Source organism: Lolium perenne, chromosome 6 (genome assembly GCF_019359855.2).
Source record: "Lolium perenne isolate Kyuss_39 chromosome 6, Kyuss_2.0, whole genome shotgun sequence".
NCBI lineage: Eukaryota > Viridiplantae > Streptophyta > Magnoliopsida > Poales > Poaceae > Lolium > Lolium perenne.
This window is the reverse complement of record NC_067249.2, coordinates 239,867,861-239,881,851: the sequence shown is the minus strand read 5'-3', so window position 1 is coordinate 239,881,851 and position 13,991 is coordinate 239,867,861. Positions and strand designations below refer to the sequence as shown.

The window sequence follows — 13,991 nt, the reverse complement described above, 5'->3', positions numbered from 1 at the left end:
ATGAAGGTAGTAACTTAGATGAGTAACATGACATATGACATATGTTACTAATCTAAGTTACTTTCCACTATAAGTAGGTAAAGTAGCGGTTATTTCACACTAACAACAGCCTGCGAATTGATAATGTTTACCAATTTTTTTCCAAACAAAACCATAAACTAGCGGTTATTTTGAGGGTTATGCTAAAGTTACTCTTATCCCGAAGCCGCCGAAAAGAAAAACGAACGCAGCAGCACTAGCTCCTCCGGCCGGATCGAATCCTCTCCTCCCTCCCGCGCTCATGAGCCGCGAGATCGGCGGCGGCCACCGCCGCCCCCCGGCCCCCTCCACCTCCGTCTTCTCCTGCCCCGAGAAGTTCCGCAACTTCCAGCTCCAGGTCTGTGCTCGCTCACTCAGTCCGAGTCTAATGGCGCTCTGGAAACTCACTTGCCTGGCTGATCGGAGAATAATTATGTGGCTAGGGTTTTGATGCTTGTTATGAAATGGCGATGCTTATGAAATTCTAGTACTAGTAATTTGGTTGACCTGACGATGCTTATAACAAGGTCTGGATGTGGCTAGATCTGGGAATTCTGTTGGAGAATATGAACTGCGATTTAATCGTATCCTCGAAAACTGACAGCAATCCCAACGTCCTGTCCCTGTCAAGCTCTCCACATAGGAATTCGGTAGTGAGGTTTTTCTGTTTGGAAATGAGGTTTTCTATTCTATCAGCAGTTCAGCACATGGTTTGTGGCTGAGTTGGGACTCTTCGTAGCATGTTTTCCGTAGCAACTCGTGCAACTATTGGATGCGTTAGGGTCATTGAAAGCTGAGAGAGCTGAAAGTAACTTGCTGTTGAGCTGTATAAACTTCCTGGAGTGGTTGACGTATATTTGCACAATATTGCTGTCAATCAGCACTAAATTTTGAAAACCATACTTGGTAGTTGCCACTCTTCAACTGCTTCTGTTTCCAGGTGCTTCTAGTACTATGTGTAGTAGTTTTGAAATCCTGAGCGGTTAGTGACCCGGCAAGGTGTCTGGTTCACCGGTTGGATTGTCATGCCGAGCCATGGGTCATTAATCTCTGTTCTCTTACACCTCCCAAGTCCCAACCTATATAGTTTTTTATTTTTTCTACAATAAATCAAAATCGATTAACCATTTTATGCGTAGATTTAACTACCAACTTGGATATTATAAGTAAACCATTTTGAAGGAATTATATGCTTTTAATTTGGCTGCTCAGGAAGAATACGACATATATGGTGATGGTAGTGCCCAGCTGCCATTGCAGTGGAAGAGAAGGAAGATTATTGAGATTGTTGCTGCAAGTGATTTAATATTTGTACTTGCCGAATCCGGCCTTTGTGGTGCATTTAGTCGGAGTAAGTCCCATTCTCTTACACAAATTGGTTTGCTCTGTTATGTTATGTTCCTGATGAACCTTCTCATCATGTTGGCAGCAACAAACAAACACGTATGCCATTTGAATACAAGTCGAGGTGAAGTTATCAGGAGCTTGTTCTACAATAAAAACAACGACTCCCTTATCACTGTTTCAGTGTATGAATCAGATCGTTTTGCTTTGCTGAAGTGCAGAACAACTCCAATAGAGTAAGAGACCTTACCCATTTCTTCTTTGGCTAGTGTTTATGTACTAAAAAAAAACAGAATTTTGCAAAACTGCTGATCTTTATCTCTAAAGCATTTTTGATCCTTTCTATGTTTATGACAAAGTTGCCAATGGTCTTTCCGATCTGTCACAGCCTATATGGTTGTGACCAGTTCGGTAGCTATTTTTGGCCTTTCTTTGTATTTGCTAATTATCTTGTCACCTGCAATTGCATTTTAGGTCCATCCGGAGAGGCCAGCTACATGACGGATTTCCTTTATTTGAATCTGAATCACTGAAATATCCTGGCTTTGTTGAGTTTGATGATGTTAATGGCAAAATATTGACCTTTTCAGCACATGATAGGCAAGTTACTTTTTTTTTTTTTGCTTTCATCGCAGTTTGGCAATAGTCATATGTTGAATATATTAAATGTTGCTTCTTTGCAGTACCTACAAAGTTTTTGATCTGAAGAATTACAAGTTTCTGTATTCGATATGCGATAAGAACATCCAGGATATTAAGATAAGGTTTGATTGTTGCTGACTACTCATGGTATTCATCTTTCACCTAGATAGTTCATGGCGTGTTCTTACATTCGCAAATCCTCTTTTATTAGCCCTGGAATCATGCTTCTGATATCCCAGAAGGCAACTAATCATGTTCCACTAAAGATTGTGTCAATTGAGGATGGAACACCGCTGAAAACCTTCACTCAATTACTGCATCAAAACCGAAAGGTTGACTTCATTGAGCAGTTCAATGACAAACTTCTTGTGAAGCAGGACGAGGAAAACCTACAGATTATCGATGTACATTGCTATTACTTTTGTCTACTTGTGGCAGCAACATCAATGCCTCAATTTAAGAGCTAACGCTTTTTTTTTCCTGAGCAACAAGTTTTGAGCTAACTTTTGGTATCTAACCAGGTCAGAAACTCTGATCTGATTGAGGTGAACAAAACAGAGTTCATGACTCCTTCAACATTCATCTTCTTGCACGAAAGAAATCTATTCCTGACATTCTGCAGTAGAACAGTAGCTGCATGGAATTTCCGTGGAGAGCTAGTTACATCGTTTGATGACCATGAGTTGTGGCATCCTAACTGCAACACCAACAATATATACATTACCACTGACCAGGACTTGATAATCTCATACTGCACAGTTGCAAGAGCCGTTACAGACGACGCTGAAGGTGGATGTGGAGAAGGTAACAGTTTTGCTGTGCATTCGTTTCTTACATGCTAAAGAGACATGTCATATCTGTTTCTCTAACTTGACTGAATCTCATCCTCAGCTCCTCACCCCATGGGATCAATCAACATGAGCAACATCTTCACTGGGAAGTGCGTTGCCAAGATCTCCGCCCTCGACCCTAATCTCGTGATCGCTCCACGAAGACAAGGCGACAGCAGCAGGTCTACTGTCCGGAGCACCGTCGCAGACGCCCTGCAGGACGTCACCTCGCTCTTCTACGACGAGGACCGCAACGAGGTCTACACGGGGAACAGCCGAGGCCTGCTCCACGTGTGGTCTAACGGATTAGCCTCCCTGCCTCCCCACGCGTACCCACAATCTTGTATGTAGGTACCTCCCGTACCTGGTGTTTCGTCTAAAGCCACGTACCAGCTGTAATAATGGCCGCCTGGTCCAACGATAGTGGGGTTGATTGTACCTGGAATTGCCTTGCGTTACACCATTGTTAGAATAACAATCTGAGTGTAGATGTTTCTGACCCGAGGATCAGGCTTAGCAGGAGTTTTTTTTGTGCAAATGTGAAGTTTTTTTTTTCTCTAACTGACCTCGTAGTTGGTTGATGTTAAATAGTGCTGGTACATCATGTCGCTTTATGGAGTCTGAGTCAGGTGCCCTGGCATTTTCTTTTGGTGTTTTGGCTTATAGAAGCATTTGCACCCATTATGAAAAATAATTTTAAAAATGTCAAAAAAAATTACATTGTGACATTTTATGTTGGTACACAAGTTTTCATGAAAAAATAACATTTTATGTGGCACGTACAAAAAGAAAAAAAATGTCATGTATGTAGTCATGTTGTATCATCAAAATTTATATTTTTTTATAGGAGACACAAAAAAAAATTCTGAAAACTTGTGTACAAACATAAAATGTCTAGATGTACATGCAAATATTTATTTCGGAATTTTTTGACACTTTAAAATATATTTTCACACAACAGGTTCATATGCTTTTATGAGCCAAAATGGATTTTCCATATGTACTAGTAAATATTCTTTTGTTTTAGACTCTGAATGAAGTGTTTCTTCTGCAGCTTGTACCTCCTATGTTGCCGCTGCGTGCTCCAAGATTGCTGCGGCATGCTCTTTTCGTAGACCCGGGCCTTGTGTTACAATCTGCGGGCTTAATATTGGGTGAAGAACCCACCTAGGTGAAGATATTGCATCTTAAGGGGGAGTCACACTCACTTGTGCGCAAAATATCCGTGATGTTAGTCAGTAGTGTTGTTTAGGTATGCCATTTTGCTATATGAAGGGTGAGTCACCTGTTGCACTTGGCCAATTACTGTAGTGTAGAACCGTCAACGGATGTGTTGTCGACTAAAGCCATATTTGTTATGTGCAAGGGGTTTAGTGTAATGGCTGCAAGACATCCCAACAATTATTTTGTACATTCTTTGTGTGTTGGTTTTTTCTTGATGTAGATTGTAGACCATTGTTTATTACCGCTGCCAAGCTAATCCTGCACGGAGTGCTGTAGTAAGCCTTGCAAGGCACTGCACTGTTGGCGTATTGTCACACAATTATGTGGTGGCTGAGCATCACACGAAGCATGAGACAATTGGCAGGAAACGTGAAGCAATAAGGGACCATCATTCCAAACAATGGAATAGAAGAATAAAACGGTGTCAGGATATAAAAATGTATTCAGGTTGCATCAACTGATGATAGCATACTTCAGGTTAAGAGAACATATTTGATACAACCGCAAAAACTAGTTTACAACTTTATAATGCACGATATGACCAGTCAGAAGATTCACCTCACTCAACAGCCATCAGAGGAAAGGCGAAGTGTTGACAACATAACCTTCTAGTGCCGTGAAGAAAGTATGCGGAACAAGAGTTTGTTTCAGCGAAAGTTGACAAGCAGAGACATGCTGGCCATCACGATGGAAATTGTCCACCAGCTTGCCGTCAATATCAACAAAAAACATCCACCCGCTATGAGTGACCAGCAAGAGCACGTCTCCATCCACCGAGTGAACGGTGACATGCCAACGGCAATTCCACCATGTGAATTGCTTGATTTCCGCCGCCGGCAATTTGACACTGTACTTGTGCCCCCAAACCTCGCTTTCATAGTCCCGCAACACCCATATATCAACGATTTGCGTGGTGTCGTTGTAGCTGTAGATGCCAAGCGTACCATCCATCTCGAAGATATATGACTTGTCCGGAACAGCCGGAGCACGCATCCGTCGGAATGTCTCGGACGTGGTGTCAAATACTATTACGTCTCTGTTTCTGACCTGATACAGATGTGGGTAATGCACGATATACCAATGCAGGCAATGGCGGAGCAGGGTAGGTTTGCCGAGATATGCGGATGCTGCCACCCCCTCCGGCACCCCGACGTGCCTTGGCGGCTGGTCGGAGCCCAATGCAAAGACGTAGCAGTTAGTGTGATGAACCCGACGTAGTAGGACCCGGTACTCGCCGGTATTGCGGTGTGGGTACATCCCCAATACACCGAAACCCGAGAGTTGCGGGAGGAGAACATGCTGACGCGTAGCCTGGTTATAGACGGAGGGGCATACGCCGTTGTTGGAGAAGATGATGAGGCCTTCACAGGAGGCCTCCGGATAGAAGGAATCTTCGAGACGAACGAGAGGTTGGAGACGGGTGCCGGCAGCAGCCTTGTGATCCAAGGCGATGAAGTCTTCGTAGCGGGTGCCGTATTTGTACCAGGATACGACGGGGAGGCTCCGCTGGCGGGCGTGGTGGGCCTGGAGGAAGGCGCGCGTCGAGGTGGCGTGGCGCCATGCGCGGCAGACGGCGCGGCAGCGGAGGAGGGGTTTAGGTGGGAGGCGAACGAGGATCTCCCAGACGACCATCTCCTCCGGGAGGCTGTGATGTAGACACGTCGCTCCTGCCGTCGAGGCCATAGTCGCCGGCGGCGATTCCATCCCGGAGACGACAGTGGGGATTCGATATCGGGAACAAGATCGGATGCAGGCCGACGGCGAACTGGCGAGACAGGGAAATTTACCGCCAGAGCTTCGACTCTGTTTGGGCTTCCACAACACGATCCGGCCTCGGGTTGCCTAAAGAGGCCCAGCCCCATGGGCCTCGCCTCGCAGGCCTACTTAAACAGACTATTCGCTGGGCCTTTTCCCCTCTGATGGAACCCTACGCCGTTCGTGGCGGCGGCGGCGGGTGGACGCGACGGCGATGCCGATGCCTCCAGCGTCCGCGACTCCGGCCGAATACCTCTACGCTCGAATGGTACCGCGTTACTCCTTCCGCTTCACTCGCATAGACCCTAGAAACATCGGTCTAGACTCTTAGAGTCTAGATGCATAGCTTCCCATTGTTCATCTCGGGTGCTTATGTTCTTACTAGTCCGCGCGCTGCAGCTAGACTCCCAGCGAACGATTTCCTTTCATGCAGCAACGAGATGCGTAGCGCGCCACATGGAATCTGCTTCCTGAAGGTGGGATCCGGATAACAAGTGATAACTGATTTCCGCACTAGTACATTGCTCCAGTTCCTGGATGCACATCCCGAGGGACGCTGCACACCTTTGTGGAGCTGAATATACGTCTGAAGAGTTCAGGTTGCTCGTTACCGGCTCTTCTTATTTCAGTCTTGTTCTTTGGTACCTTTGTTTGATTTCGGAACTGTTAAATGATGTCGACATTTGGTTTAATTCGACTCGGCAAGCAAATACGGGCAGTGCTTCAAATATGATCCTAATTGTCTATTTTTCTAATTGAATTATTGCAGCGTACTGAATTTGCTTCCTTGTTGTGTAGCATACTCCAGTAATGACTTATTCCGCCTCATTTGCTGTTTTCAATTTTTGAATGCGCATTCCTATGTGATGCTACACATTATGTGGAACAGAAGGGACATTTGAGAAGTTATTTGTAGGGACATCTGAGAAGTTATTCGTTTTTTTTTCTCGCCTACTGTCTTGAGAACCCTTTTTTTCCAGTGGTCTCTATTGAAATTTTTGTTTGATTCTCAAACTATTTTGTTGCCAGTAATGGGTTGCGTTCTATGCCAAAAGTTTGCATGTTTAGAGCTTTAAACGGTTCCATTTTCAATTCAACATTTCTGTTTTGAAATGGTGCATTGTGCTAAATCCATGTGATACTCCAATGATGACTTATTTCGCCTCCTATATCGTTCCAATTCCTGAAAGCACATCTATGAGATGGTGTATGTTATGTGGAGCAGAAGGGACAACTGAGGAGTTTTTTTCTCGCTTAAAATTTGAAAAATCCCTTTTTTGGAAAAGTTGGTGTGATCCCACATGCTGTTTTACACTTGGTTGAATTTGATGCCATTTGCAAACATGCATCGAGTTTCAAACTTGGTTACTTTTCAAGATTTTTGGTCTGGCTGGTTCCGAACAACCAAACATATTATGAGCTACATTGTGGCGAGCCAAATCATGAATTTCAGAAAGGCTAGGTATTTTGTTTGTTAGTCTGACGGGTACAGACTCTAAGCGTTGAATCTGACATTGCATCTGTTAATTTGGTGCTAATTATTTGTTTGTTTTCTTCAGATAAGTTTTAATAAGCTTTTATTCACCACTGGAGAAATCAGCATTAGTTATAAGTATTTATGGTTCACGGTAATAAGCTCACAAGAAGCCTTCTCTTCTCCGCGGAGTTAACAACCCAGTTTCACTTTAGCTCATGAGCAAGACAGGTGAGGTGCCATCTCCTAAGCTCTCTAGATGATCAGTGGCCTTGATGCTCGAATAACCCAGGAATATTTGTGACATCAGTTTTGCACAAGGTGAGATTGAGACCATAAGAATTATCCTCCATTAGGCATGTCCAAGTCGTGTGACCAACACTACAAGAAAAGAGAAGGCGCCAACAAAGCTAGCGGGGAACTTGCTTACAGGATTAGACCCAGACAGCACCACCTTCCACCAGCCCTCGACCCACCTGCCCTGTTCGGTGATAACCTGCATTAGTACCCATCACAGTATCAGGCTCAAACCAAACTGATAGTTCTATTCGACACCGTAGCTGGAGGAGTCAATGACAAAAAAACTACCACAATTGAGGCAATTGTGTCACATAACTACCAAATGTGTTTGTTTTGTCACGTGACTACCATTATTGGGGCACGTTCGTGACGAAGAGCACTGATTTTCTAATTTGCGCGTTCTTCGCCCCTTCCCCCGCCCAAATTCCAGCCGCCGCGCGTCTTTGAGGACCCGACCGAGACCGCCGGCGACCCCCCGCTACGTCCTCCATAGCTTGTCGCCCCCGTCGGTTTGGCTCCGGCGCCGCTGGCCAAGCATGCTCCGCCGGCCAAGCTTGCTCTGCCGGACAGCCCGCAACTCCGTCGACGATGGGTCCCTCCGCCCCGCGTTTCAGGACTTGCAGCTATGCGCCGTCAGTACCTCTGCCCGCCGCCGTCCTTGCCGTTGAGCGCCTTGCGGGGCGGCGGATATGGGCCTCCCCGAGAGAGGCCGCGGGGGAAACGGAGAGGGGAGAGCGCGGCTGCGACGGTGGCGGGGTGTTGCGCCATCAGGTACAACTCTTCTCGCCGTCGAACCCGGCGGCGATCGAGGAGACTGGGCGGCAGCGCTGTGTTCTAGGCGCTGGGGAGGTGGATGGCAACGGACTCGACGCGCGTGGGCGTCCTCCTGGTGCATCGGCGGCACCCTCCTGGTGCACCGGTGACGACCTGACGCGCGTGGACGACATACCAGCGGCCTAGCTTGACAGAGGAAGGAGAAGACCCTCTGCCTTTTTTTAATGGGAATTCCTATTTTTAATTTTTTTATGTGGGGGATTGGATCTGTGTGACACAAAAATATATTTTGAGGTTACTTTTGCAAAATGGAACTAGCAGTTAGGTTTCCACCTGCCACGTAGTCGTGGGCCCGAATAGTTAGAAAATGGTTTAACACGTCATGAACATGCCCCAGTAGTGGTAGTCATGTGACAAAACAAACACATTTGGTAGTTCCGTGACACGACTGCCTTAATTGTGGTAGTTTTTTGTCAGTTACTCTAGCTGGAGACTTTTGGCAGATGCGTCCACCAAATGCTACCAGCGACTCACGTATCATTGAGATGGATGGCACACTTGGCATCTACAACCATAACACTGCAACGGAAGCTGTTGATATATGGGTGTTGCAGGACTACAAATGTCAGGTTTGGGACTTGAAGTACAGAGTCTTGTTGCCGGTTGCAGAAATCAGGGACTGGTTTTAAGGCTGCACTGATTGCTCGTGGCCAATGGATGTTGCTTTGGTGGATGGTGACGTGCTCTTGCTGGTCTGTTTTGGTCAGTGGCTGCTCTAAATTGGTCGGTAGTTTCCATTGTTGTGGCCAAGGCCCCCGTCTAACTGGATTTCGGCTGAAACAAACTCTTGTTCCACACACCTTTTTTACGACACTAGAAGGTTATGCCGTGAACGCTTCGCCTTTCATCTGACAGTTGTTGAGTGAGGTGGTGCCTCTTAATGGCCTAGCTGTTTGTATCTGGATCAAGTATGATCCTGCTGGCTTCTTGCACAGGCTTCTTTACGGCACCAGAAGCTCTGATTCTTATGTGGTCTCATGAAATATTTGCTTGTCTCAGTACCTTTTCGGACCGCAGTGTCGACTGTTGTTGATGCTAAAATTATCATGTCACCATTTGTGAAGCACCACTAGATACACTGAGCATTTGCTTCAGAATATGAAAGCTACGAGTCATTCTATTCGGAATGTACAAATAAGTTTTAAACTACTCTATTCGGAATGTGTGTCTGCGACATGAAACTGGTGATTGATAGAGAAGTGTCTTCACCTGATATTGTATCCCTTATCTTTGCGGTGTGTTTGCTCAAATGTGTCTTTGTAAGGCAAAATTAAGCAGAAAATTCAGAATAGTAGTTGGAAAGTCGACCAGTGGGTAAGAGTAGCAGGTGGTGATCCAGGGAATGGGAGTTGCATGCACATCTACTAGTTTTTGCTTCTCACTGTACATTTATAAATTCTTCACCTCCAACTGCTGTGTCAAGTCTTGTTTTGTTCTATGTAAAAAGATTGTGTCATGGGTGAGTTCTTGTGAAACTGTTGTTTGCATTCGGCAGCAGCTTCTGTTGGCCTTGAGGACCAGGTGGGCGAAGCCCTGGAATGTGGGATCAGGTACCAGCTGGAGGGTCTGGCTTTCCAGGCCGCCCTGGTTCTTGGGGCCCGCTTCTTTGGATGCTGGTAAGTTGAATCCTTGGCTACCTGATGGAACCTTATACTCCCTCCGGTCCTATTTAATTGACTCGGATTTAGTATAAAATTGTACTAAATCCGAGTCAATTAAATAAGACCGGAGGGAGTACTTCACATCTGGTCACTGACATCGTCACTTATTTCAGTTAGGATGTAAAAAAAAACCAATTAATCCAGTTTGATTATTAGTGGTTCAGTGTCCATGGGTCAAGTACATCGAAGTGCACTAGGTGATGAAGCATACATTAGTCTTATAGCATTCTTCCTCCGTTTCTCTCGTTGAATGCTTCTTTTGCAGCTTCTACCTCCTCTGTTGATGTTGTCTGCTCCAAGATTGTTGTGGCCCGTTTCTGGGGCACCCCGGCCTGGGCAGCCCACTGCCACCCATTTGACAGCGTGCCAACACATCCATCGTGGCATATAATGAACTGGGCTACAATTCTTGGCCTAAACATTCGCTGAAGAACTCATTTGGTTGAACATTCTGGCTGTTGGCAGAGCCCCTTGCTACTGAACTTATACCAGTGAAATCATTTGTCTTGTATCTCTTGAAGATCATTGTATGCAGTCTTACCAATTACTGAATATTATTTCATTGACTACTTTTTTTTTTGGTTATACCTGATGATTGAATGTATCAGATTATCTTGTCAATTTGTTCAGTTGCTAGTTTCTCCTGAGTTTGGAGCACCGCTTGTTGCATCGAATGTAATGGTCCCAACTTTTCAGTGAAGTGTTGTGCTGCAATTCATTACATGAATCCATTCCATCTGGTCTGGTATTGAAAATGTTCTGTTATAATTTTGTCTTTCTGTTGCATTGTTTAGAATATATCTATCATTTCACTTTATCTGCTAAATATTTTATGGCACTAGTTCTTCATGCGACCTCTGATCTTAACAGAAGCTAAGGCATTACTACAACTTGTACTGGTAAGGAGAAGAGAGGTTTGTCCTTTTCAGGTTCAGGTCCCGTTTGTGGTCGTATTCAGACACTGTAACTGCAAACAGTGATCATTTTTCGGCAAGTGATGAGATGCCATATATTGAGTACCACTGGTCGAAAGCAGATTCTCTCAAGCAGGACATCACCCGGACTTGTGTGACAATACACTTGCACAAGTAAGTTGAAAATGTCACTATGATTGTTTGTTTATGTGCCATTGCAGTGTAGTTGCTCAGCTGCTACCCAGACCCATGGTTAATTTGTGGCATCTGCACTTGTGAGTTGTGACTGTGCGTGATAACTATACATACTGGTGACTAATATTTGCTGTTTACACTGCTGGCTGAATGTACAAGTTTTAACACCTGGATTAAACATATGTTCCAGTGTGTCTGTGATCTGAAACCAGCGAAAGGTAGTTGATCGCTATGTAGAAACAGGTGGTTACTACATTCCATTTGAGATTATGTGAGAATCATACATTTGTTGGATACCGTGGTTGACTGCTACGTTCCATACTTCCTACTGTATTCCATTTTGCAGTTGGGCCTTATGGTGAAACACACACAGACCTCTCTCGCTCGGACCCTTATCCTCACCGCTCTAGCCCCTCTTCCTCCCTTGAGAGTCGTCGCCGGATCTCCGGCTCCTCTCCCTCTCTCCTCTGGCAGGCTAGCTGCTAGAGATGTAGATGGGTTAGGAGGCCGGTCCCTTTCTGTAAATACTAGATGTAGGCTGTTGTGGTTTCTGGCTGTATGCCGTAGTTTGAGCTGGCCTCCGGTTCTGGGAAACCACCGGTGGGTCGCCTGGGCCGTGGCTCTTATCCTCGTCGTTGCCTATGGTGTCGCCGGCGACAGGAGTCCGCTGCACAAGCTATGCTCCAATAAAGGTGCCCCTTCGGATCCAATTTTGCAGCTTCCTGGTGTTCTGCTTGCTTCGATCTCACAGATCGAAGGTGGGGCAGAAGGCTTTGGATACGGTACAGTTGGGTCCGTCGATCCGTTGTCCATGGCAGCGAGTCGGTACTCGTCCTGCGCTGCTCCGTCTTCCATGTCTCCTTCCCCGTCTCAGGTAAGCCTCTCCATGCCGCGTACGAGCTGCGGCGGGGAGTTGCCGGCGATCTCCTCCGTTCCGCCTCCTTGGTGTAGGCCACGGATGGGAAGCGAATTTGGCACAGGCTTCTTCAATAAGCTCGGTGGAGCTCGTCTTCTTGGTGTTCTTCCCCGATCCAGCTGTCGTGGTGGCAGCGGAGGAGGAAAGATACAAGGATCTGGAGCTCCGGGGATCAACCGTGAAGCTCTTCTGCGGAGTTCATCCACGGAGGTCATGATTGCCGACGTGATCTACGGCCAAGGGCGGCCACTCCGCGCTGTGGTGTTCAGCTGGCACTACAGCTTCTTCTTCCTCCAGGCCGGCGAGCCATCGCGGAGGATCTTTGGTTTCAGCATGGCGCAGCACGCTGGCCTCGACCCAAGTGGCGTAGTCCCCGGTGTCGTTGTTGGTGGCCATGCCTCGAGACCTTGCCAGAGCTGCGGCGAAGACGAAGGACCCGATTGCTTTTTTGATTTTACTTCTAGGGTCTTGTTTGCATATGCTGAGGGCCAGGTTGTTATTTCTATTTTTCTTACAGTCCTCTTTGTAACTTGTTCCGCCGCTTAATACAGCTTCCAGGGCCTTCGGGCCCTTTCCCCGTTCAAAAAAAAGTTGGGCCTTATCTATTTACATATCCCTGCAATAATTATTTATTTATATTATATGTGTGTTGGTTGGTGAAATTCATATTCAAAGTTATTTTCACCGCGTTGTTTGCTTATGCTCATTACTGAAGCAGTAAAGCCTAGAGAGGATCAAAGGTGTACTAGATAAAATAATAAAATCTGGTTTTATCATGTATAGAGTTATTTGTGAACGAAGTGCAAGTCCTTGCAGGCTAAAAAAAAAAATCAACCAACCTGAGTTAGCGGGAACTAGATAAAAGATGGCTAGTTGAATTGAATCCTTGTGAAATTTAAAGTGTCGATTGTGACATTGAGATGATCAATTTATTCAGTTGGCATGCCATTTGTTTTTCTTTCTACTGAAATTAGTTGTTGTACATCAGTCCAGCCACTCGGTAGACTCACTAGTGAGTGGTTCAGGAGTCAAGTGTAGGGAACATAATCAGCACTGTCTGAAAGTTCAATCCCAAAGCGATGAAGCATGTATATACTAGAGTAGTAGATGTTTAATTTTGCACCACCTCTGAAACTATATGTTTCTTTATGAATATATGAATAAAGTGCTTCTTCTGCAGCTTGCACCTCCTCTGTTGCCGCTGCTTGCTCTGTTCGCAGACCCGGGCCCTGTGTTACAATATGCGGGCTAAAAATTGGCTGAAGAACCCACCTGTGTGAAGATACTGCATCTTTGGGTCACACTCACCTGTGGGCTAAATATCCGTGATGTCAGTCAGTAGTGTTGTATAGGTTTGCCATTTTGCTGTATGAAGGGAGAGTCAGCTGGTGGCACTTGGCCAATAGCTCGATCTAGTGTAGAACCGCCAACAGATCTGCTGTCGACTGAAGCCGTATTTGTTATGTGCAAGAGTAGATGCAAATGTAGTGTTGAACGAGTAGCCGTAACGGTTGTTTAGTGTCATGGTTGCAAGTTATCCCAGCAATTCTTTATTACAGCTGCCAAGCTAATCCTGCACGGACTGCTGCTGTAGTAAGCCTTGCAAGGCACTGCATTGTGCAGTGTCGACGGTGCCTTTTCCGGCCCATCTGCACCGGACGCTTATCCTGTTAATTGAGTGTCCCTAGTATTATTCCAAAACATGCTGCTACTGATAGCATGTGCGTAATTTTTGTTCAGACTAGTGTCAAGTTGCGAACAGTGGCAGGGCTTTCACATCATCGCGATGGAAGAAGCAATGCACACGAGACTATGAGAGGCATCACACGTGAAAACTGATTCTTCTAATCTAATGAAAAGAAGTGTTGAGAACGTTTGACACGC

General features: G+C 45.8%; 2 protein-coding genes and 1 long non-coding RNA gene across 4 annotated transcripts; 2 read left to right on the top strand and 1 right to left on the bottom strand.

Annotated features, from left to right (window-relative positions):
• The first annotated feature begins 184 nt into the window (after positions 1–184).
• On the top strand, positions 185–3,338 carry LOC127305710 (uncharacterized). Its single transcript, XM_051336230.2, has 8 exons — positions 185–376; positions 1,231–1,369; positions 1,448–1,598; positions 1,837–1,962; positions 2,046–2,126; positions 2,216–2,408; positions 2,526–2,808; positions 2,896–3,338. Exons 1-8 carry the CDS (start codon positions 281–283, stop codon positions 3,183–3,185), a joined length of 1,359 nt encoding a protein of 452 aa, XP_051192190.1. The 5' UTR covers positions 185–280; the 3' UTR covers positions 3,186–3,338.
• A 1,293-nt stretch (positions 3,339–4,631) lies between these two features.
• LOC127309926 (putative F-box protein At1g50870) lies at positions 4,632–5,741 on the bottom strand. The gene has a single exon (XM_051340637.1). The coding sequence runs from the start codon at positions 5,739–5,741 to the stop codon at positions 4,632–4,634; it is 1,110 nt and encodes a 369-aa protein (XP_051196597.1).
• Positions 5,742–5,981: 240 nt separating this feature from the next.
• Positions 5,982–10,805, top strand: LOC127305711 (uncharacterized). Of its 2 annotated transcripts, XR_007854109.2 has the most exons (3): positions 5,982–6,081; positions 6,213–10,037; positions 10,348–10,805. It is a non-coding gene; the product is annotated as an uncharacterized lncRNA (long non-coding RNA). The 2 variants fall into 2 exon arrangements; XR_011747795.1 differs by having other exon boundaries at positions 5,990–10,037.
• Positions 10,806–13,991: the final 3,186 nt, after the last annotated feature.